Consider the following 24,304-nt stretch of genomic DNA (forward strand, 5'->3'; position numbering starts at 1 on the left):
TTGAAAGAAAAAGAAATGGCTATGAAGGGACTAGTAATAGTAAATCTCTTCTATAAATCTGAGATCTGAAAACATACATGGGTTAATGGACCCAGAATTAGAACATGTTGCCAAATGATTTATAGTTGCTTCAAGAACTAATTGTTAGAAGTGAAATTTGAAAATGAAATGGCTGGATGAGGCCGACTGAGAGATACTATGTTAAATTGTCAGGATCTAATTCTCACATTGAATTTACTGATCTAACGTCATGGTATCAAGGTTTTTTCTTTTTTTTTTTTTTTTAAATACTAGCATTGTTCTCTGACATTCCAGTGTATTAATGTACCATCTTAAATAAGATACCTAATCAGTTAAACAATATTTAACTATCATTCAAACATGGATTTTTCTATAAATAGTCATGGGGAAATTAGAGTTGAGTTTGGCTCTGTTTTTCTCTGCTTTGCAGATTTAAAGATAAAATGGATGTCAAATTAATTTTACAGAAAATAGCACCACAGTAGGGGTAAAGTTTTACTCTGAAGCTAAATTGATTCACTCAGTTTTATCCACAGTGTATTGTGAGAGTTAAAAAGCTTGCATTCTCACCTTAACATTACATTCATAATAGTAACAATGGTAGCCCAGAAGTCATTTTGCAGAACAGATTTTTAGGTAGTAGGACATCCTTACACCTGGGGAAATTTTAGTACTGTTACTGCAGCTCACAGGGGAAAGTTATTTATGGCATTCTGGGACCTAGATGCTTGCTAAACTTAATGAAGCTATGCCAGCACAGCTGAGGAGTAAGCTTCTCGTTTAATCAGCTGCTGCAGAGTTCAGAGTCCAAGTATATTGCATGTGTTGTAAATGTACCGTGAAATAGGTCTCCTGGTTGCATGATAGAATAATGAGTTTATAGAAACCTCATGCCAAGTCTTAGATCAGGTTTTTATGTACTGTATTATCTTTTGTTGATTCTTTGTATATGGAGGAGGAAAGATATATGGTTCAGTTCTTCATTCCAGGAAAAGACATATCATGTATCTTCTTTTCCTATGACTTTAAAGGAACGTTCTAAGGTGAAATATAATTATAAATATAATTTTTCCTATTGAAAAAATCAAACCTCAAATTTTGAGCATAGTAAATATACACTTCTCCACAACGAAGGCATGGGTTTCACCTGCAATCCCACCATCGGGAAGCCATCATAGTTACTATTTTGCATTGCATTTGATTTACTCCTCTGCCACTTACTGTGTTATATAATCTTGTCTTTGTTTCCTAATCTGCAAAATGAGGATAAACAATATTTTACTTAATGCTCACAACTCTGGGAAATAAAATGAGTTGATGTTTTGTAGTGCCTAGAATAATACCAGGCACGTACTATTAGTAGTAAGTATTAGCTATTATTATTAAGGAGTCTTCCACATAATTTTCTGATAAAATTGGGATCATACCCTAGAGTTTTGCATATTCGTAGGTAATGTTTTAGTGGAATATTTTTATACTAGTTAGATGGCTCTGGTTACCTTTTTGCCAGACAACTTGGCAACGCCAGGAACTTATTCTTATAGAACCAGTTACTGGACTTAATATCAATCTGTACAAAACAGATGATTGCATTTTGCCTTCTCTGTGGACTCATAAAATTTAATGGGTGGCCTCTTGATTCCATCTACTTCTGTTTTTCTTCTGGCTTTTTTCCTTTTTTTGACCTAACTCACCTCCTTATCATTTGAATCACAAGAGGTGTATGTGGAGTTTTTATTCTTTTTATTCTTGGCTCAGTTTAACTCTTTTTAAAGAATATGATCAATAATCTTCGTGGGGGTGGGGGGGTGGGAAGAAGGGTAAGGGATATCAGCATGTGGAAAATATACCTAATTTTGAGGAAGCAATATTTATAGACAATTTGGAACCAACTAATCTAATTATTTTGACCTAAAACACAAAACAAAACAAAAAAACTTCTGAAAGATTTTATGCAAGACTGTTTAAAACTTGAGCAACCAAAGGGTTAAGTGGATATATTTTTTTATAATTACGGGTTTAAGAAACCAGCTTGATACTAGAAAATAAAGTATAGGAATAAACTGATATTTCTGGAGGGAGCAATATAATAAATGAGCTCTGTGGAATTAAAATTAGTTACAAGCTTTTAAAATATTTTTATAAATGACCCAGAAAGTTAAATTTGACAAGTTTGCAATTAGTTAATAGTTAAGTGCTCTCAAAATCTATGAAGAGTCAGTTGCAGGAGGAGTTCACACAACTGAGAGTAGGCAGAACGTGAGGTGGGGGTGAGACCTTAATGTTGGGCTCACCCAGCCTGTCATTTCCCTCCAGTTGCACTTCCCTCTCTTTAGGTGAGGGGAAATGTTATGCGCCCTCTTCTCTCACCCTGATTCTCTCTCTTTTTTTTTTTTAAACTCTTTTTACTTGTGACGTAGAAGTTCTACATGGCAGAGACCCAGGAGTGCCTCTCCATGTCCCAGTATCCATTATCATATGTCCCCTCCTTCTTTGGACTTAAAACATGGTGTATGCACTATCAGGCACCACTGAAAAATGATTGCATTGGCTCTTTAAACATACCCTGGTCAAAGACCGTTATCCCAAAAGTTAGAAAAATACTGGACCCATTAGTAAAAGTATTGGAAACAAAGTGGATATTATTGTCTGTTCCAAACTGACATAACATCATTACACCCCCTTGTGTTACCCTGAAGAAACACTAAGGAAAATGATTTTAAGGGACCACATTCTTCAAGGACCAGTTCAGATCTCATCTTCGTACTTTCCTTTGTACTTTAGCTGACAGTGATCCCATCAGTTTCCATGTAGCTACCTACTTAAATTAATCTTCTGGGATTCCAGGTCTATAGTCTGTTTCTTTGTATCTCTCACACTGACTTCTCTCACATGGTAGCGACTCAGGATTTTGTTCGTTCTTAAGTAGCTAAAGAGATTCGGTAATAGGTTAGACTCCAGTCCAGAAAGGGTGAGCACGGGGAGGCAGCATGAGTGGCTTGTGTATGGGTTTTGGAACCAGACAGATCTGGTGTGAATCCTGTCTCTGTACTTAGTAGCTGTTTTATGTTGGGTAAGTTTATGCAAACTGAGTTTCTTCCTCTGTAAAATGGAGATGCTGATAGCTAGTTACAGATTTATTATGAGGATTAGAGATACTCTTTATAAAAATACTCTATATAATAGTCCATAATATGTGCTTAGTAAATGGTAGCTGTTATTAGTATATTACCAGAACCTAATACTGTCATGAAAGGTACAGGTAAGATGAACTTGATTTTATTGTGAAATCATCTATCACATGTAAGAGGCCTAAAATAGAAGCACTTTTTAATAGGGCATGTATAAACATATCTTGCTACCTGAGTATTACAGGCTGAAATTATAAATAGATTCAAGAACAATTTAGATAAATTTATGGATGAAAGAATAAGTTTCATTCAGAATATTTTTGAATGTATGTATGTGCCTCTGTGCCTGGTACTTCCTGGGCAGTGTTGATATCATATGAGTAAAAAAGCCTGGTGAGTTTATTGCAAGATGTTGTGGGTAAATAATATATCCCCAAATGACTCCTAGCAGAGTCCTGGTCAGGTGCTTCACAGCTCACAGATTTGATTCAGTATGTTAAGTCTGACCTTTCTGTCTTTCCTAAGGTATATATATATATATGTAAACTTAATCTAGAAATCTAGAGATGTAGATGTCTGCCTTGACCAATTTTATAGTTCTTCACTGACTTTTGGAGCCTCTTTTACTTCCCTTGACCATTTCACATACCAGTCAGGGCAGTACAGAATGAGTTAATAATGCCGATACTTGAAGGCACACATCTGACTCAGACCTTTGACTTGTCAGAAGAGGTCAGAGGGTGGTGTAACCCGAACAAGGAAATGGGTTCCTATCTGGGAGGAAACACTCATCCTGCTGTCGGCCCCTGCCTCCCTTGCACAACATGAACTTGAGATCAGAAGAGCTGTATTATTATTTTACTATTCATTGGGATTTATTGTGAGTAAATGAATTTGGTCGAAGAAGAAAATTTTAATTTTGGGAAATATACCTTCATTAATTAATATACCTACCTTATGTAGTTGCTTATTTGCTGTTTTTGCCTACGTGGGTCCCCTTGTGTCTTTCCTTTGACCCACAAGGGCAATGTTAGATTTTACAAGATTTGTAGAAGCCAAGTTAAATACTAAATTAAATGGCCCATTGTTTATTTTTGGAGATAAATTATTTATCTTGGCAAATTTTGTTGTTTTTGCCTTTTGCTTAAGGTGATAACTCGTAAGGAGATAAGGTTCTTGGCATTTCTGTCTTGTTTAGAAAATAAATTGATTTAAACTGTTGGAGATTCATTAGGGGTGTGTGTGTGTATGTCATTTATAAAGGGAAACATTTTCATTGCCTTAAGGAATTGAAAGGAATATTTATTGTATGATGTGATATATAATCATAAGAGTTTTGTAGAAATATTCTACTTGCATGAAAATCTACAAAGGTTACATTGTTTTTGAACATTTAATATTGTCCCAAATAAAAAATATTTATGTTGAGTTTTATTGAGTTAACCGGCCTAATTCTTAGGGACTAAGAAAATCTGATCTTAACTGAAGCTAGTTATTGTAAGCCTGGCAGTTAACTCTGCAAAAAATGGAGTTTTTTAATGAAATTGCATGCCTTCCTCAGCTCACTGAAAAGCAACTTATATAGTGTCTAATAAGGACATTTATCTTTCAGAATTGTAAACCTTACACATTTGATGTAAGAATTAAAAGCATTTGAACTTTTGACTCATGATTTTAGGTAACAATTTTTTATCCTGGTAAAAAAAAAATAGAGGACAGATAAAAGCATCTCTGAAATCCAGATGATCCACAGTCTTCAATTTAGCTGTCAAACATTTTATCACTGCTATTTGCTAATTAATAAAAAAGATTAATCTCAGTTTAATGCCTGACTGAGGGTATTGAAAAGCAATTTTAAAAGAGTAAGGTAGAATCTTAAGTAATAGATATTTTCTTTGTTTTGGTCATTTTATAGTCAGTACACACATAATTTGCCATCTATTTGCAACAGAGCACTGAGAGTTAATCTTGAATCCCCCCTGTTTTCAGAAATTTAAGTGAATATGTTTATTCTTTCTATAGGGACTTAATGTTATTTTGTATTCTGTGCTTATCTTAAAATAAATCTATCTTTAAGGTACAGTATTTTTTTTAAAGGAATAAATTAAGAGACTGATATACATGCCTTAATTTCTCATGATTTTAATGAAAATTTTAGATTGCCTGTCTGTTTGAAGAATTCTGGTGATTTAGAATCATTAGCAAGTATTTTTGTTAATCGATGAGCATATCAGTGTGCTTACTACAGAATGAAATATCAGAAATATGCTTTTTCCAAGAAAATCGATGTTAATAATGATTTAAAATTTTTATTGCAGCTAGAACGAGTAAATCTGTCTGCAGCTCAGACACTGAGAGCGGCTTTCATTAAGGTGAGATGCAGATAATTTATTATGATGATTAAAAAGTATGTTATATATAAATCTAAATACCATGTGATAATTGCCAGTTTATTTCTTTATTTTTTTAGTGAAAACCTGTTTTGTTTTGTTTTTTAGTGAAAACCTTTTCAGTCATCTTGTGCTTGTTTTAGTGTACTTTTTAAAGCTTAAAACACTTCTAAAGAGCGAGCTGGAACAGGCGCTGTTTCCTTAGCATTCAGCTTTTGTCACTTCATGCTTTTGAAACTGACTTTTTCAGAGTGTTCTCTGTTTACCTTTAGAGTATATTTTTAAGTTCTGTTTTATTTGACTTATTAAAACTTTTATAAAGTTATACCTCAGAGATTTTCTTCATATTGTTTACCTATAGAACAGAAGTATAAAACAGTATTTTTGAGTGGGAAAATAAGACCTCTGTGTATGTCAGATTAAGGATATTTTGAGAATATACAGCTGAGTCACTCGAATGAATTTTTTCATTGTCTCTAGACCTGAGATGTTCAATTGATAATCACTAGCTATGTGTTGCTGTTGAGCACTTAAAATACGGCGAGTTCAAATTGAGTTGTAATCCAGGTATAAAATACACACCAGATTTTGAAGGTGAACACCAAAAAAAAGAATGTATACAACTCAGTAATAAGTGTATTATGTTGATTACATGTTGAAATGGTAATATTTTGGATGTACTCTTAAAATAACTTCACATGTTTTTTCTTTTTACTTTTTAATGTGGCTACTAGAAAATTTAAAATTACATAGGCTCCTCATTGTTTCTTGCATTATATTTATTGGACAACCCTACTTTACATATTGGGTACAGTCTTTCATGTAAAACTTAATTCATCCCATCCTAAATACACATGAAGATACCCAAAGTCTTAATTTTTATTTACTTTTTGTGTGTTTGCTCCCATCAATAGCTAAAACAACTTATATTTCAAGGAAGGTATTTTAATGTTTAAATCTAGAAAAAATTTACAGTTGAGTCTCATTTGAGTTGAAACTATAAATCCATCCAGCTTGATTTCTTTTTATGGCAAAGATTAGTTTATTTATACCACTCTTAACTGATAGCACAAATAATGTCATTAGACATCTGCGTATTTCACTAGAAGAAATTACATTGTGTGTGTTGTGTTGGATTAGAGCTATTTTGATTTGTTTAATACTCTAAAATGCAGTGCCTGTGTACACATACATACTAATTTCATTAAAATACATCCTGCCAAATCATTGGGTTAATGAAGAGAATCAGTGAAGCAGCACCATCCTTAGTGTTTTTTTTCTTCTTTCCATTAAGTATCAGTGTGGTTTGGAAGGGTATATTTGGTCATTAGGGAGGCAGGATGGGGACTGTTTTAAGCATCTTTGTGGCCAAAGAAAAGAAGGAAAAGTGATCTGTTGCACACTGTAGTATCAATAAGGCAAAAGTCAGTTTTTTAGCTTTTCTGATATCAGGAACAGAGAGAAATTTCTCCTGTGTGTCTTCATAAAGAAGACCCTCTCTGAAGTAGTATATGCTATATACTCAATGACATTCATAAAAGAGATAAAATAATGAATTTCATTAAGCTCTTTCTTACAATATCCTTATATATAAGCTGATGTTTTAACTCTAAAGTACAGTTAAAAAGCAAACTGTTTAAAGTATGTGATTATTATAGATCTGGTTTAATACATGGATAATTTTATCCATAGCACTGATTCTTAATTGGGGATAGTGGAAGTTATTTGGAGGAAAATATATTAGTTTTGCATTGATTTATTCTTAATTACTATATTTAATTTGTTAGAATTTCAAATGACTTTAAAGGAGGACATGCATTAAAAAGTTTAAGATTTTTGTAATTTTTACACTGTAACTTATTTGAAAAAGATTAAAAAAACCTTGTTTCATGTTTCTTGCCCAGCCATATATCCATATTTATATACATATATATATATATATATATATATATATATATATATATATATATATATATTCATGTTCCAGTTCTTGGTCCACAACAACAGTGATATTTATCAAGCTTTAATATCTAGTTTTGTTATCTGGAGAAAAAGGATTAAAATAATTTTTCCAAAGATAAAACAATACTAGTTAATATTGTCTTTTATGATATCTATCCTGCTGTTGATTCCTTTTCCCTCTGGGAGGTTCTGATAGTGTTGAGAATCATTGCTCCACAAGCGTGAATGTTACTGCCTTTGGGATAGTTTTCTCTCACTCTTGGATTTTTCAGAAAAGTTGGACAGCAGAGTTTAAGGTTGTATTCTGAGGGATATCTTGAAGGTATAGATAGAGTCTCTGATTTAAGGGTAGATATATTTGTTTTGTCAACTAGAATCACTGATTAAATTTAAGGCTTTTAAGATAAAAAAAATAGCTAAGATGCTAGACTACTGTTCCCAAAGTATGTGCTGAGGCACTTCAGGACCATGCAGCAAACTCAAGAGTGGTGTCATGGGATATTTTAAAAATTTGAGGGCTTCCCTGGTGGCGCAGTGGTTGGGAGTCCGCCTGCCTATGCAGGGCACACGGGTTCGCACCCCGGTCCGGGAAGATCCCACATGCCACGGAGCGTCTGGGCCCGTGAGCCATGGCCGCTGGGCCTGCGCGTCCGGAGCCTGTGCTCCGCAACCGGAGAGGCCACAACAGTGAGAGGCCCGCGTACCGCAAAAAAAATATATATATAAAAAAAAAAAAATTTGAAGGAACGCAGTGATACTCAACATTAGGTTGACACTGTGTGAATGACTCTCTTGAAATAGTTTGCAGTTTCAGCATATTTGATTGGGCTGCATTCCTTTCAATGATGTCATATCTTTGTGAAACTGGACTTTTGGCCACTGCTATTGATAGAATGCAAGTATCACAAGAAAATCAATGTACAACAGGAAATGAGGGTGGAAGGGTCTAATTCCAACATTTGAGAAATTGTGCAGTGCCCAACAGGTGCACACATCTCATTAGGGATTATGGTTATTTAAGAATAAAATAAAATATTTTTCTTTCAATTCATGTAATTTTAAAGGTTCCTAAGTTGTTAGGATGTAAGTATTCATTAAGTTGTTTGTACTTCACTTAATATGCAGCACTGTTAGGTATTTCTTTTGGTACTGAGAACACTGTGAACAAGAAAGTTAGGGACCTCTGTAAGAACTCTGTAATGCTCCAGCTTTGGCATTTGGGGACTGCAAATGAACTTGGTATTGAAAACTTTGTTCTCAGGCTTTCAGCATTTAATTCTTTCAGTAGCTTATTATAACTTAATCAGAGAGGCATTATTTTTCTGTTAGCATTCTCTGGAAGCACATAGAGAATGCTCCCCTGCTTTCCAAGATAATTCATTATGTAGGTGAATTTAATGCTACTTAGAGAAGATAAACCACTGTTATCAAATAGTGGCTTATTTAATTAGTATACTGTATGTTATTTTGTGGCAGTTTACCAGATTAATAATGTTGATACCGTCTTAAGCCATATTTGTACAGCTTTTCTTTTAATGGCAAATCTTATTTATTAAAGTAGATTCTTCCTTAAATATATTCATGAGAGGAAAAATCAAAACAGGTTATAAAAGAAATGGAATTCAGTAGGACATATTTTATTATTATTAATCAACTATCAAAATGATTTTCCTGTACAGCATTTGACAGCAGTTAAAATGATCCCAGGATTGAGATAAATGTGTATATTTTTTCTCCTTTCATTCCATAACCTTTCAGTTTTTGGTACTTGAAATTAATGAGAAACAAGGTGTTATAATGTGAAGAGCAATAGGAACCAAATAAAGCTGAATCTGCAGTGATACCAGAATGGAATTGAGGAGGCAGAGGTTAAACATAATTGGCACATCAGGAAGCAGATAGATTGCTATCTGATAGATCATAAGTTGTGTTTCTGTTTGCTATTTTTTTTTTTTTTTTTTTTTTTTTTTTTTTGTGGTATGCGGGCCTCTCACTGTTGTGGCCTCTCCCGTTGTGGAGCACAGGCTCCGGACGCACAGGCCCAGCGGCCATGGCTCACGGGCCCAGCCGCTCCGCGGCATGTGGGATCCTCCCAGACCGGGGCACGAACCCGTGTCCCCTGCATCGGCAGGCGGACTCTCAACCTCTGCGCCACCAGGGAAGCCCTCTGTTTGCTATTTAATATCAGGGCAAAAAAGATAGGAAATCATCAGCATAATGATTAAAATTGGCAGGCATCCTAAAAGAAACAGAATGTGATTATAAAATTTTTTAAAATAAAATGGGACAGAATTACAAGGGAAAACCAAAATCTCGCAAATTAACTTTGGTAAACTCAGAACTCTTTACGCTCAATCTTGAAATGACTAGAAGATTTTAGTACCATAGGGAGTGTAAGTAACATCGAATCAATGCAAACTCATTAGTGAAACAAGCTCAGGAGGTAGTAAAAGGATTAATGATGTTGTGAAAGCTAGTGAAGGAAATACTCTTGCTGCAAAAATAGGGAATGAAAATCATTGTGTGGGAATGTAGTTAAGGAATCACATAGCTTTAATAAAACCTCCAAAAGGGGCTTTCCTGGTGGCACAGTGGTTGAGAGTCCACCTGCCGATGCAGGGGACACGGGTTTGTGCCCTGGTCCGGGAAGATCCCACATGCCGCGGAGCGGCTGGCCCCATGAGCCACGGCCGCTGAGCCTGCGCATCTGGCAAGAGGAGAGGCCACAACAGTGAGAGGCCCGCGTACCGCAAAAAAAAAAAACAAAAAACCTCCAAAAGAAGGGTTATTTTTTTGTTTTGGTTTGTTTTTCCTGACATTCTGTTAATTTAAATGTAAAGAATCTGCAAAAAAAATTGGTGAGATGAGTTACTGCTTGATCCTCAAGTTGAAATATTACGTAATGAAAAAAAAGCTAAAAATCTTCAGTCTTTAACCTATTGAAAAGTAATTGAAGAACTACCAGTATATATATAATCTTTATTTCTACGTTTGTTAATAGTTTGATTGCAAGAGAGTGTAAATGAGAAGTAGGAAATGTTAAATACTTTATGTTGAAATGGAAAATGGGACCGTGTCTGTAATAAGAAGTTACGGATGCACAAGCTGTACCCAAACATAAGTGAGTGCCATCACGACACCTGCTTTGCAAAGATTTCTGCTCTTATTTATAAGTTGATCAGTTTAAGGAGGTCCCAACAGGTTCTAAACAATTAGGTTTTGGCTTTGAAATGCTGATTTAGTTTCTATATTTCAAAACTAGCTTTCTCTTTCTTATAGGCTGAAAAAGAAAATCCAGGACTCACACAAGACATCATTATGAAAATTTTAGAGAAAAAAAGTGTAGAAGTCAACTTCACAGAGTCCCTTCTTCGAATGGCAGCTGATGATGTAGAAGGTAATCAGAAAGAGTCTTGTTTAGTTCCTTACAGTTGTTGAAAAGCTTTTCCTCCAGATCTTTCTTATTTGATAAAAGGGACTTCCTCCCCTTCTCCTCCCTTCCCTCTTATTGTTATTGTTATTGTTTTGAAAGTGGGAAAAAATAAACCCATATAAAATAGAAATGTAGTTCTTAATTTTATTTTATATTTGCCAGATTTAGTTACTTGAAGTAAAGCATGTGTTTATGCTGCATGCTTTAATTTTTTCCCCTACTAATTAATATGTTTGATGAGTTCTAGTTTCACCAAGAGACAAGCTGTTTGGAATGGTTATTTTATTTTGTGTTGACTTTATGCAAATACCAGTTTGAAAGTAATGAGTTTCTTCTTTTTAAACTTTAGTATTGCGTTTTTTTTTTTCAAACACAGATTCGAGAGAACAATGTAATAATCATCCTTTTGGCCTCTTTTCACATTTTTGCTTTTTTAAATAATTAGAAATGGGTTTCAGTTAAATTTAGTTTAACTGAATTAAATTCAGTTCCCACTAATTTAGAAAAACATAAAGGTATAATTTCCCATGTTTATTAAGGGAGAACAAAAGTAGATGTAGATATTTTTAACTGATCCCATAGATTATGAGAAAGTCTTCATCATTATTCTAGATTTGAGCATCTGTAGCCTGTTAGACTGGGTTATATTGAAGAGTTGGTAGAGTTGTAATGTTTCCAAGTCTATAATGAATCTGGTAGTACATTCAGTATAGAGGTTTTTATTAAACTCATATTCCCCATTGCCATTGTATTTGTTACAAATGTTACTTACTTTAAGGTTTCCTTGTGAAATGTAGCTTGAGAGGCCTGAAAAACTTGATTAAGCCTCCCTTTTAAATTTTATTTATTTATATATTTTTTAATCTTTTTAATTTTTAAGGTTTCATAGGTTTCCATTTACCCCAAATTGAAAATGTTCAGTCTTTCATTTTCTGATATTTTATTTGGAGGGAGCCCTAATATAATTACAGAACTAAGTTGAACTGTAATGACTTCTGCTTTGCAACCTTGTCTTCCCTAATTATCTGGCCTTTATCTCCCCCTTCCTCCCCGCCACCTCCTTGACCAACACATTGGAAATTCTTAGACTTGAATTTGGCAGCAAGTTGCATTTTTTTTTTATTATGTATTTTATCAGAGTATATGATTGAACGACCGGAGCCAGAATTCCAGGACCTAAACGAAAAGGCACGAGCACTTAAACAAATTCTCAGTAAGATCCCAGATGAGATCAATGACAGAGTGAGGTTTCTGCAGACAATCAAGTAAGCAACTTTTTGTTTGGTTCTTTTTTTTTTTAAGTACATCAAAGGAACCACTCATTCTGTATGTTTTACTTTGGTATGATATTAATATTAAATTGAAATAAAAAATTTGAAAATTTTAATTGCTACATTTTTATTATTAACTTCTAAACTGTGCCTTTGGCTTCTGAGTACAGTAACATTTTTTAGAATGTTTAAAAACAGTGAAATGTGCATAAACTGGAATGCAGTTTGAACTTCGTGAGAAATGGAAAAATGTAAATGTCAGATTAAAGTGAAGAGAGGAGTTGGATAAATTATAGAGATTGATAACGAAGGATACCAATATTGTTTTTATTTCAGAAATGGTACAAGTCATTAGCATAATAATGTACCCTTAGTGATAAATAGCACTTTCTAATGTTGACCAAATGGTGAACCTCCAAAAATCCTTGCCTTTGGGATGTAGGTTAAAAAAGATTGAGAACTGTGTGAGGCCAGGAGGCTGGTTGATGGGCAGCAAGCAGAAAGGGTCATCATTCTCGAGCAGGGGCACGAGTGCCTCAACCCAGGGGCACTCTCCTCAGGGGTGAGAGGGCGGAGGAATGAGGGGGAAGCTCCAAGCATAATTTCTAGATAAGTATTTTCAAACTAAAGAGTCAGATAATTTTCTTCAGCCTCAATGGGTAGAAAACAGAGAAAGCCGGGAATAACTGTAGTGGCACTATCAATGCAACCTTTTGGTGACACCACAAGAAGAAATTGCTAGAAAGGAAGAACTTAGCACAGATCTTTTTCTGGAAGAAGCTGCATCATACATTGTATCTTTAAAGAACTGAAGGAGGCTGCCTTGGAATAAATATTAGCATACTTCTCAGGGGAAGAGTATTCCTTGTAATTCACATTGCAAAATTCTATTTTAGCTATTTGGCCACCTGTTTTGAGTGGGTTAGAGGGAGGAGTATGACCCATTTTAGAAAATAACGGTGATAGGTACCAACCCAGCTATCAAGGAGTGACCCTCTTCTTTTTGGTCCTCTAATTGAGGATCAGAAAGTACAAAAGACTTCATTGACTAGCCAAAATCCATGTTATAGGGGATGAACCCTAAGGTAAATATTTTACCTCTATTGGGAAGCCCCAACTTTCTTTAACAGTTTTTAATACAACTTTTTATTTTCAGTTTGGTATAAAGTGAACATGTTTGGCCCATAAAAGGATAAATTATCAGTGATCTCAAACACAGCTGTTTAAACACTTCTAAAATTTTCAAATAATTTAAGGTTTAATTTACTTTGGTGATCGTATGCTACATTTCTATAACTTGGTTTGAACCTAAGCAGACTGACTCCAGGGACTTCTCTGCTGCTTCCCAATCATAGATTCATAATGTTCATCTAATCTGGTGATTGAAAAAAAGAATGTTCTGCTGTTTGGAAGAGGTGTGGTAAAGGACATCCTATCTAGGGTGTCAGTAGGAAAGAGGCAGAATGGTGGTGTTGTAGTTGAAGCTCGGATAGAGATGGTAGGTCCGGAGCCTTCATCCTGCGATTTTGATACCCTCTTTCCATCTTAGGAAGTCCTGGAGATGTCTCTTCTAAACCCAGTGTGGCTCTAAAGAGATACAGTTTGAAAACCAATTTATTAATAGCTGCATTTTGATCAAAAGGGAGTTGAGGTGAAGAGCCTAAGAGTCTTGTCCTTAGTCATTGACAAAGGCTGAATTAGGGTCTTGTCTCTCATTTATGGGGCAATAGTAATATTTCATTTCTGTTTTCTGGAGTGTACTCAGCCAACTGAATTAAGATTATTGGCAATTAAAATTTATTTCGTATCCATGGAGGGATAATTTGCCATGGAAAGTTTGTTGATAATATGTATTGTTTTTGAGACTGAAATTCAACCATCTGTGCATTAGCATGGATGGCTAAGGTATAATTATTTGTATCACTGATATATATTGATAACTTTTGATATATATTGTTAGCAGTGTTAATTGTTTGACAAATTAGTGGATAAAATTGCACCAAAATATAAAATGTTTATCCTTCAAGCACAACATATTGTACAGTTATTATTTTTCTTTAAAATATTTTACTTTCTCATATTTAAGGTGGATATCCTCTTCTTTCAAAATACTTTAACAATATTTTTCAATAAGCATGGATCAAATACCTACTATACGAAGTACTGTACAAAATGTTATAGGAGAAAAGATTCCTGTCAGCTAACAAATATCCATATATTTTTGTATATATCAGCAGACTTAGGTTTGACTTCCCATTCCAGCATTTTGCTGTGTGACCTTGGATAATTTGCTTAGCTTCTGTGATTCTAGTTTCTGCCTGTGAAGATGAGGGTAATAGTTGTGAGAATTGAAATGATATACCTGGCACCTAGCACAGAACCTAGCATACACTCACAGCACCTAAAGCATTGTGAAATAAGATTTTTTTTTTCCCCTCTCTCTATGAAGTTGATTAGGAAAAATGATCCAGCAAACAAATTATTTTAAAAGTGCTTTTGATTAATGAATGTGTTTGACTACATTTGAGCTTATGCAAATATTTTATAAAATTAATTCTTAGGATACATTCCAATTAATGGATGACTAGTGGAAACTGGTGATTTAATAGTCCAGAAAGCTATGCATTTATCTGTTTACTCTTTTTTTTTTTTTTTTTTTTGTGGTACGTGGGCCTCTCACTGTTGTGGCCTCTCCCGTTGCGGAGCACAGGCTCCAGACGCGCAGGCTCAGGGGCCATGGCTCACAGGCCTAGCCGCTCCATGGCATGTGGGATCTTTCTGGACCGGGCATGAACCCGTGTCCCCTGCATCGGCAGGCGGACTCTCAACCACTGCGCCACCAGGGAAGCCCCTGTTTACTCTTTATAATCTACATTTGCATATTCAGAGGTGAAAATTTACCAGCTTTTGGTTTTGATGCTGGCCTCAAAATAGCTTTTCCAGAGGTGTCCAGTCTAGACCAAACCAAACATACAGTGTAGGAATTTCCTTCCTTTAGAGTGTTTGTATAAACATAATTATACAAATTTGGTTGATACAGTTAGAAGCTCTACTATTCCATGCAATTTTTTTAATAAGATGTACTACATTTCTTCTGATGCCTGTGGTCCTCTCTTTCAGCGTATATGTTCCCCAGAGTTGCCCCCTTAACCCCTTTAGCAACCTGCAAGTTGCTAAAATTCCTTCCTACTTACACATACTATATGTCCCGTATCACAGAATCCATTAACTCCAAACTGCATATAATTGCATTATAATTATTTTACCCTCAGATTTTCCCCAGTTCTTTATTTTGTTTAATTGTCTGAAGTATTTTGTGTGTGTGTGCCGGTATTTTCTCTTATAGGAAACAAACCCTCGGGTAGTTACTAAAATAATTTAGCTTCCCTGGTGCAAACCTTAGTGCCATAAATGAAAATGCTGATCCATGTACATACAGATGACATAATATTTGACATAAATTGCTGCAGATTGTTTTAGAAAAGGCCAGGACTAGGGATAAACAGCCTTGGTCTTTATAAAGCTCCATGGCAAATAGTGGATCAAGGATTAGCTCTAGGTTCTGGGTTTCCAAGCAGTGGTTTCCAAACCTGGTTCATCAGCAGAATCACCTGGGGAGATTTTTTTACCTTTTCTTTTAAAGTACATACAGACTCCCAATATTCGTTGAAGTACACAACAAGGTATGGTTGTGTATAAACAGCTGTCTGATCACTGTAATTTTCTTTGTTGTATCCCTTTTGAATAAGCTTACTGTGGGTTTGAAGAATCTTCCATATTCAGAGATTTGACATTTTTTATTTGTTGAAACTAATTTTTCTTACATAATGGGATGGTCATATGATACCGTTTTATTAAGCAGTAGGGGGCTTACGCCCATCACAACAATACAGAAGGATTCAACTTTCTCGAAAACATAAAGGAAAGGAATAGTTAATGTAACTTAAAATTGTTATTACTAGAGGCCAAAAAACAAAAAGAGTGGACAGATGTAATTATGTAAATTCATTATCCTGTTTGAATATCTAATGTTTCAGTGTTTCAGCCTGATGCCGATATTTGAAATACAAGAGGTAATAAGGAAATAGTTATGGAAACATTTAATAAAAATATCATTACTACTTCAGAATAGGCTAAAATACTTTTTTATACCAAAATTCTGTATATTTGTAATTTTTAGAATTTCCATTTGCTTATTTACTAGAAATAAGCTATGAAACACACACGTACACACAAAAATCTGGACACGGAGCTTTTTGGTTTTCTTTAAATAGTATAGCTGAAATGTTTTAGGTGTGAAATAACTGAAATCTGAGATTTATGACTAAAAAGTAGGTAATAAAAGGTTATGTTTGGGGTGGTCTAGGTTGACGTTTTACTGATTCATATCTTCACACTTGCATTGCATTTGAACAGTAAAAGTTTTTGTAGCAATTAACAGCTAAGAGAATGGATGTGAAAAAGAGGTTTGCCTTAGAGGCTATTTGAAAATGCAGAATTACAGTAAGTTCAGTTTGCCAAAATATTACTATGAAGTTAGAACATGGAAATTGAAAAGGGCATAGATACAAAAGATAAGAAGACTTTTTAAAAAATGGTACATGGATAGGAAGAATAGTCAAGTCAAATGAGAATTATTGATTTCTTCTCTCTTTCTTTAGAAAGGGGAGAAAAGTGCTGATACATATATACTCAAAGAATGATTGCTGAAAAGGTTAAGTAAGGTAGAAGAATATTCTGATATTGTCTCCCAGAAATTTAAATATATTTTCTAAAGGAAATAGTGTCAGCAAAGGTTTGGAAGAGAATAGATGTGTCTTAAGAAGAGCTACATCTGAGAAGGAAATATTTTAAACATCAGAACTATGTTTGAAACTATGTTTCAAAACTACATCAGGTCTGTAACTTGGTGTTTTAAGTACAGAAATGAGTTACATGTAATAGCAAAATTTCATATAATTGTTCATGAAATAGCAAAAGTGGATGATATGGTTGCTTGAATTCACCTACATGAGCCAGAAAAAGGAAGAATCGTAACCAGAAAAGGTGAGAGGCAGAGGTATTTTCTTATAAATCTGAGTAAGTAATGCTGAATGAAATGTTACTGATTTGGGAAAGCTGATGTTAGTTGTGCAGTGTTTTGTCAGCAGTGCAAGAGTATCTGGGATCACAGGAGGGTACAGGCTAAAACCCCCATTCAACTAGCCAGTCAAGTATTTGTGCTTGATACAGTGTTCATATGGTAGTTAACAGTGCAGTGATTCTTAAAAGAAAAATGTAGACTTCTTTCAAATGAAACTGATTTTAAGAAGATTCTTTTTTCCTCACCCAACAGGGATATAGCTAGTGCAATAAAAGAACTTCTTGATACAGTGAACAGTGTCTTCAAGAAATATCAATACCAGAACCGCAGGGTAAGTTTAGTAGAAGCCTTGCAAGCTGCCACTCTAGATATTGGTTTACCTTCTCGTTTTACTGAATTAAATAATAAGACTGTTGAATTATTGGAAATGGTTTTGTATCATTAATGACTGGGTTTGTCCTTGCATTTAAATATGCTGTTACATATATTTAAGTAAATACTCCTAAAAATGCTTATCTGTAATATAAGGTACATTCATATTCTGTGTAATCTCCTGTCTTTGACTTTGGCTTTTGTGTTACTTCTCTTTTCTTATTTAGTATTTTTAAAAATTATTTTTGATGTCTGCAGGCACTTGAACACCAAAAGAAAGAATTTGTAAAGTACTCCAAAAGTTTCAGTGATACTCTGAAAACCTATTTTAAAGATGGCAAGTAAGTATTGTCATTTATCATCCTTTTCTTTTAAAAATTAGAAAATTATGTGGTTTTATATGATACTAAAACCATATAAATTAAACCCTTTTACTATATTATTAATACTTACACCAACTTACTAAGATAGACTGTTAAAAATAGAAAGGGAATGGTTGATAATCCAGCCATAACTCTAGTCTGGAGCAGGAGTTGCAGACTTTTTTCTGAAAAGGGCCAGATGGCAGATATTTTGACTTGGTGGGCTTGTTGCAGCTGCGGCACTTCACCTCTGCTTTTGTAGTGCAGAAGCAGCTGTAGACAGTGTGGAAACAAGTGGCATTTTTGTGGCTGTGTTCTAACAAAACCTTACTTATATTATAGACACTGAATTATAATTGAGCTGTCACATCATAATATTTTGATGTTTAAAAAAATTTTTACTGTTTCAAATGTAAAAGTATTCCTAGCTCGGAGACCATACAGTGAGTGAGATTTGGCTTACTGGCCTACTTTACCAACCCCTGAAGCAGTGATTCTCAAACTTTAATAGCCTCAGAATCACCTGGAGGAGGGCTTGTTAAAGACAGATTGCTTTTGGGTCCCACCCAGAGTTTCTAGTTCTGTAGGTCTAGGGTGGGCCCAAGAATTTACATTTCTGAGAAATTTCCAGATGTCATGGATCCTGCAGGTCTGTTAAGAACTGCTGCACTATTGTTAAAACAGTGGTTCTCAATCCTGTTTGCACATTACAGTCACTTGGGTTCAGTGTTTTAAAATCCCAGTGCCTTGGCCCTACCTTCAGAATTCTGACTCCATTGGCTTGGAGTGGGGTCAGGGTTCAGGTGTGTTTTTGTAAAAGTGCTTCACGTGTTTTTAAAATGCTGTAAACGGTTGTGATCCACTGTCCTGGAATAGGGAGGGCTTTCTATAAGACAGGAAGTATACTAAAAAGGTAAATAGGACATTATTTTAAAATTTACATACACTTGGCTGTAGAACATTCTAGAAAGCCAAGTAATCTTATGTGATTTATGTATAATACACATGTACATATAATGTATAAACTGATGCAGAGGCTATGTCTTCTGCAGCCTCATACCTTACAGAGAATTCTTTGTACCTCAAGTAGAGTTTTGTGGACAAGACCAATTTCCTACAGTGCTTGAAGCAGAAGAATAAATGGTGATTATTTCAGCTCTAATTGTCAGGGACCTCTAACATCCTATCCCACCATTGACATTTTAAGATCCCAATATCCATGTCAAACTATTACAATATTATTGTAGTAATATTAAAAAATAATAAAAATACATTAGAATGGTATATTGATTTTCATAGTTATTTTAAATAGTTCAAACAGGTTGAAATATTTACATTTTATTCTAAATTAAAGATATTGAGCTAAATATTATTAATGGTTTTGTGTTGTTTCATTTCATACTACTGTTCAGGTTGTCTAGAGGAAATGTACCTTGTTGACTTAGTTTAATAAACTAGCAGGTGTGTTCTGAAAATAAACTTACATCTATTTTTCCTTGGTCTCCCCTGCTAAACCCAAATAACCAAAAAACACATTAAAAGAATAATTTGCATTAAGAAAATTATTTATGATACTGATTAATTGAGAACTATCCTGGAATAAGCACATTGAAAGGTAGAAATTCATTTGGAACATAATTTTCATTAATCTGAAATTATTCACTCTCATTCCTGTTTGTACGTTAGAATCACTTGGGTTCAGTTTTTAAAAATCCTGGTGCCTTGGTGCCATAGTTATTTTTAACAGTTTAAACAGGCATATGGATTATTCAAGCTCTCTACTACTTTTTCTCCATTCAGCAGCTTGTTTAAATTACCATTATTTGCGTATGAATAATGTGCCACAAGTTTTGTCCCTGTTTCCTCAGAATTGAAAATTATTAATAGAGCCTGATCTTTGAGCCATTTTTCAGTAGGAGGATGAATTTGCATTGATTCATCTAATTCTTCCTAGTCCCCCTTTTTTGAGGGATGTTTAGGATGAAGATACAATCAGCCCTTAGTATCTGCAGGTTCCACATCCCTGGATTCAACCAATTGTGAATTGAATTCAACCAATTGTGGATTGAAAATATTTGGGGAAAAAAATTCCAGAAAGTTGCATAGCATTTATATTGTATTTACAGCTATTTACATTGTATTAGGTATTACAGGTTAGAATCTAGAGATGATTTAAAGTGTACTGGAGGATGTGCATAGGTTATGTGCAAATACTACACCATTTTATATAAGGGTATTGAGCACCCACAGATGTTGGTACCTGTGGGGGGTCCTGGAACCAGTCCCTCTTGGATACCAAGGGACAACTGTACAAGCTTAGCTTTGCTACTGAGAAACTGATAAGGCCACGCAAGGGGACTAGGGCGTCACCTCTGTGCTCCAGATCGTATGAAGATGGACTGATAGGAAATAGGGTGCAGCATGAAGTAATTTTTAAGAACATATTTTTATATATTGTCGACTCATAAATATTGAAACCACATGATTATTTTGTTTTAAAAGTATATTCTAAAAGTAATTTAAAATTCTCAGGGTTTTTTTTTGAAAGAAGGTAAGAGAGATTGGGATGAATCAGATTCAAAGTAATGAGCTTTTTCTTAAGTATTTATCATGCCCATTGATATACAGATTTTGAGACTGAATATAATGTTTTAGCAGATCTTATTTTGGTAACTTTTGTGAAACTGCAGCTGGAGACTATGTTTGAATCCTCTTCTTTGGCCAGTTATTTTTTGTGAACTCTGGTTGTTGAGGTGCCACCCATCATTAGCAGCCCACCAACACCTTATTGCCAGCCAGAACCACTAGGGGGCAGTAATTCCTAGATAGTTTCAAATGATGCAGGACCCTTCAATTCCAAGCTGGGATAAAATTTATGATACTCAGTACTAGCCTTTTTTTTTTTTTTTCCCCTAAATTGATTTTATTGCTACTGCTAGTAGGGCATTTTAAGTATAAAGTATTTTTAAAGGATGATTTTGGGGGGGATAAAATTAATTGTTCTTTTTTTTTTTTTTTGAAACAGGGCAATAAATGTGTTCATAAGTGCCAACCGACTAATTCATCAAACCAACTTGATACTTCAGACCTTCAAAACTGTGGCCTGAAAGTTGTATATGTTAAGAGATGTATTTCTCAGTGGCAGTATTGGACTGCCTTTATCTGTAAATTTTAAAGTTTGACTGTATAAATTATCAGTCCCTCCTGAAGGGATCTAATAATCCAGGATGTTGAATGGGATTATTGCCATCTTACACCATATTTTTGTAAAATGTAGCTTAATCATAATCTCATACTGAAGATTTTGCATCACTTTTGCTATTATCATTCTTTTAAGAATTATAAGCCAAAAGAATTTACGCCTTAATGTGTCATTATATAACATTCCTTAAAAGAATTGTAAATATTGGTGTTTGTTTCTGACATTTTAACTTGAAAGCGATATGCTGCAAGATAATGTATTTAACAATATTTGGTGGCAAATATTCAATAAATAGTTTACATCTGTTAAACATTTCTTTACTTGAAAAAATGCATATATATATGTGAATATATATATGATCAGAAGACCAAGACGACTTGGTGTAATGTCTAAAGAACTTCTAACGGGAGCTTATTAGCAGTTTATCAGATAATAAAGCAACAAGAATTCCTATTTTTTTTGTCCTTAATCACTCTGAGCAAAAAGTAGTTAATGGAAATATTTTTGTTAGTTACTATATTTGAGGTACTGAGTATTTTTCCAACCTTTTTTTTTAAGAGACTTATGAGAAGGAGATGGCAGTTTATAGTGTCTTCACACTGTACTGCCTCTTTTGAACTCTACAATGTAAGATTAAGTCTTTCTGGTTTGCTGGGCCCTAATAAGCTTTGCGCCTTTTTTCCATAAATAGCCACAACTAATAGTAAGTTGAAGCTATACCAATGCTAGTTGGTTTGAATTTGTCATGAGTGTTAATAATATTATATACACTCTTTAAATATGTAGTTTTACCATAGAGAAGTTTTAAGAAAATCATGTATCAAGTATTCATGTTAAGTGATTTCATTTTTCAATTATGATAAAATAAAGGAAAAAATCAGAATTTATCTTTTATAAAGATTTTAAATGTTAAACTAAATTTCTGTTGGCAATATAAATTTTTTTGCTATGATGCAATTTAGTTATTTTTTAAAATTCTTTCTCCCATTTTAAAAAACAGACTTTTAAAGAATTACTGTCATTAGCAACATAAAAGGAAATCATCCTGTTAGATGTAAACAGGAAATATGTGGAGGGAAGCAAAAAAGCAATAGACAATTGGATGAAATCTCATAATTTATGGACATTTTACTGAATTGATTTTTTTTTTCTTCAGAGATACATAGCTAGTAAAACAAAGAATTGGCGATTTTAATACTGTTTGTTTTTGGCATAAGCTATTTTTCACTCTTGGAAGTAGAAGGATGGTTATTTGCAAAATAGACATGTGAATATATGAAGAAAAAATATACTGTTTTTCTTATTTTTGAGCAGCAGACATTTCTAAGATAAACAAGTACTGTCTTTCTTCCTCTTGTCTTTATCTCCTTAAGAGAACTCATCAGTTACCATCCATGCCCCAACTCATCTGTTTTTATAAGTCTTCTGTCTTTTTATTCTACTATGCAATATATCTGGCTTCTATTTTCATGAAGTTTACCTCCAAAAAGGAGGCTTATTCTCAGGATAATTCAGTTTCTTACATGATCCTCGTGGGTTTGTGTTTTTGGGTCAAGGAGGAAAGGACCAGTGTGACCCCAGTCATACACAACTCCTGAGAACAGAAAGGTGGCTACCAAGCAAAGGAAGAGAGGAGACATTTGTTGAGCACCTCTGTGTCAAGCATTATTCTAGATACATTAATTTAATTCTCTTAACACTCTGTGACTTAGCCATCTGCCTTACAATTGAGGAAACTGGCTAAGAGAGCTTAGGTTACAAAGCTGGTAATTGCTGGAGCCAGGATTTGAATTCAGCATTTATCTCCAGACTCCATGCTCTTTCCACTGAACTGTACTTCATCCATTGTCGAAAATGCACCATTTAGAATACTAATTCCCTAACACCAAGCTGACATAGCTGTCCCTGGTCCACAGGGAAATGAGAAAAATTAGGATAATGTGATGTCTTTTTCATAAATCTAAATTTATTCATTTTAAAGGACCATTCTTTTATTTAAGATCATTGCTATGCTTGGGACGTTTAATATGCCCTCTCACACTTTTTTTAAACAAAGTGATATAATTGTAGATGGTGGTAGTATGGGGTTTTTTCATGATTGCATTGTAATAACCTTGTTTGGCAAAACATGAGGTTAGTAACCCAAAGTCAGGCCTTCCTAATTGTTTTTTTAACAGATTGACCTATTGTTAAGATTTTACCATTTTTATTTTATCATTTGTTGATTTGCTTACCTTCCCTTAATCTCCTTTACCCTGGGTCATTTCCATGGCTACCTTTGTCTTTTATGGTGTTGAGCTGTTTTTGACAAATACAGTCTTCTGTCTCCTCCCCTATCCTCCCTTTAATAATAGAATGTTCCTCATTTTGGGTTTCCTCACGATTAGATTCAGGCTATGCATTCTTGGTCAGAATAACTACACGTCCCATCTTCTCCTCACTGTTAATTTTGGTCAACTGGTCAAGGTGTTGTTCAGTTTCTCCAATGTATAGTGACTATTTTTTACCTTACACCTGATAAGCAATCTGTGGAAGGCTCTTTTTAAGTCCATGCTTAACATCAACATTTTCCCCCCAATATTTAGCATCCATTGATGATTCTTGCTTACTCAGTCTTTACTTCGACAGTTACAAAATGGTGATTTTCCAACTCCAGCATTTCTTCTTATGCACCAGTTGACACAGCGTTCTCTGTAAGCCTGAACCCTCCTTTCTCTCCCGTACTTCCATTCATTAGTCCATATCTGTCCACGTGAATTTTTATAGTTACTGTTGTTTTGGACTCCTGGTTTTCTATTTTTTTCAATGGCTTATAATTAATTACTTACTTTGGTACTTAAGGTACTTAAAATGGTCTGAGATTTGACCAGTTAGTAGTACCTTCAATTTCAACCTTGTTTCTATATGTCCTTGTAGCTTCCAGAACCTTTTTTTTTTTTTAAAGCACATTATCTTAAATATGTCCCAGGATCTTGGAATCAGCAGTTTCTCCAAGGAACTCTGGGGAATGATAACAGGTACATAGATCTGCTGGCTGCTGGGTAGGCTCATTGCTACTACGTGTCATTGCTACTGAG

At 34.5% G+C, this 24,304-nt stretch overlaps 1 protein-coding gene across 1 annotated transcript in view; it reads left to right on the plus strand.

The window, feature by feature from the left end:
• Positions 1 to 21,537, plus strand: part of PDCD10 (programmed cell death 10) — a 41,196-nt gene extending 19,659 nt beyond the window's left edge. The window contains exons 3-8 of the mRNA XM_079704800.1: positions 5,471 to 5,524; positions 10,784 to 10,901; positions 12,076 to 12,202; positions 17,544 to 17,622; positions 17,922 to 18,004; positions 21,051 to 21,537. Coding sequence (XP_079560926.1) covers positions 5,471 to 5,524; positions 10,784 to 10,901; positions 12,076 to 12,202; positions 17,544 to 17,622; positions 17,922 to 18,004; positions 21,051 to 21,132 — 543 coding nt within the window. The 3' untranslated portion in view covers positions 21,133 to 21,537. The remainder of the gene's footprint in view (positions 1 to 5,470; positions 5,525 to 10,783; positions 10,902 to 12,075; positions 12,203 to 17,543; positions 17,623 to 17,921; positions 18,005 to 21,050) is intronic.
• Positions 21,538 to 24,304: the final 2,767 nt, after the last annotated feature.

This window comes from Hyperoodon ampullatus (genome assembly GCF_949752795.1).
Source record: "Hyperoodon ampullatus genome assembly, chromosome: 5".
NCBI classification, from domain to species: Eukaryota; Metazoa; Chordata; class Mammalia; order Artiodactyla; family Ziphiidae; genus Hyperoodon; species Hyperoodon ampullatus.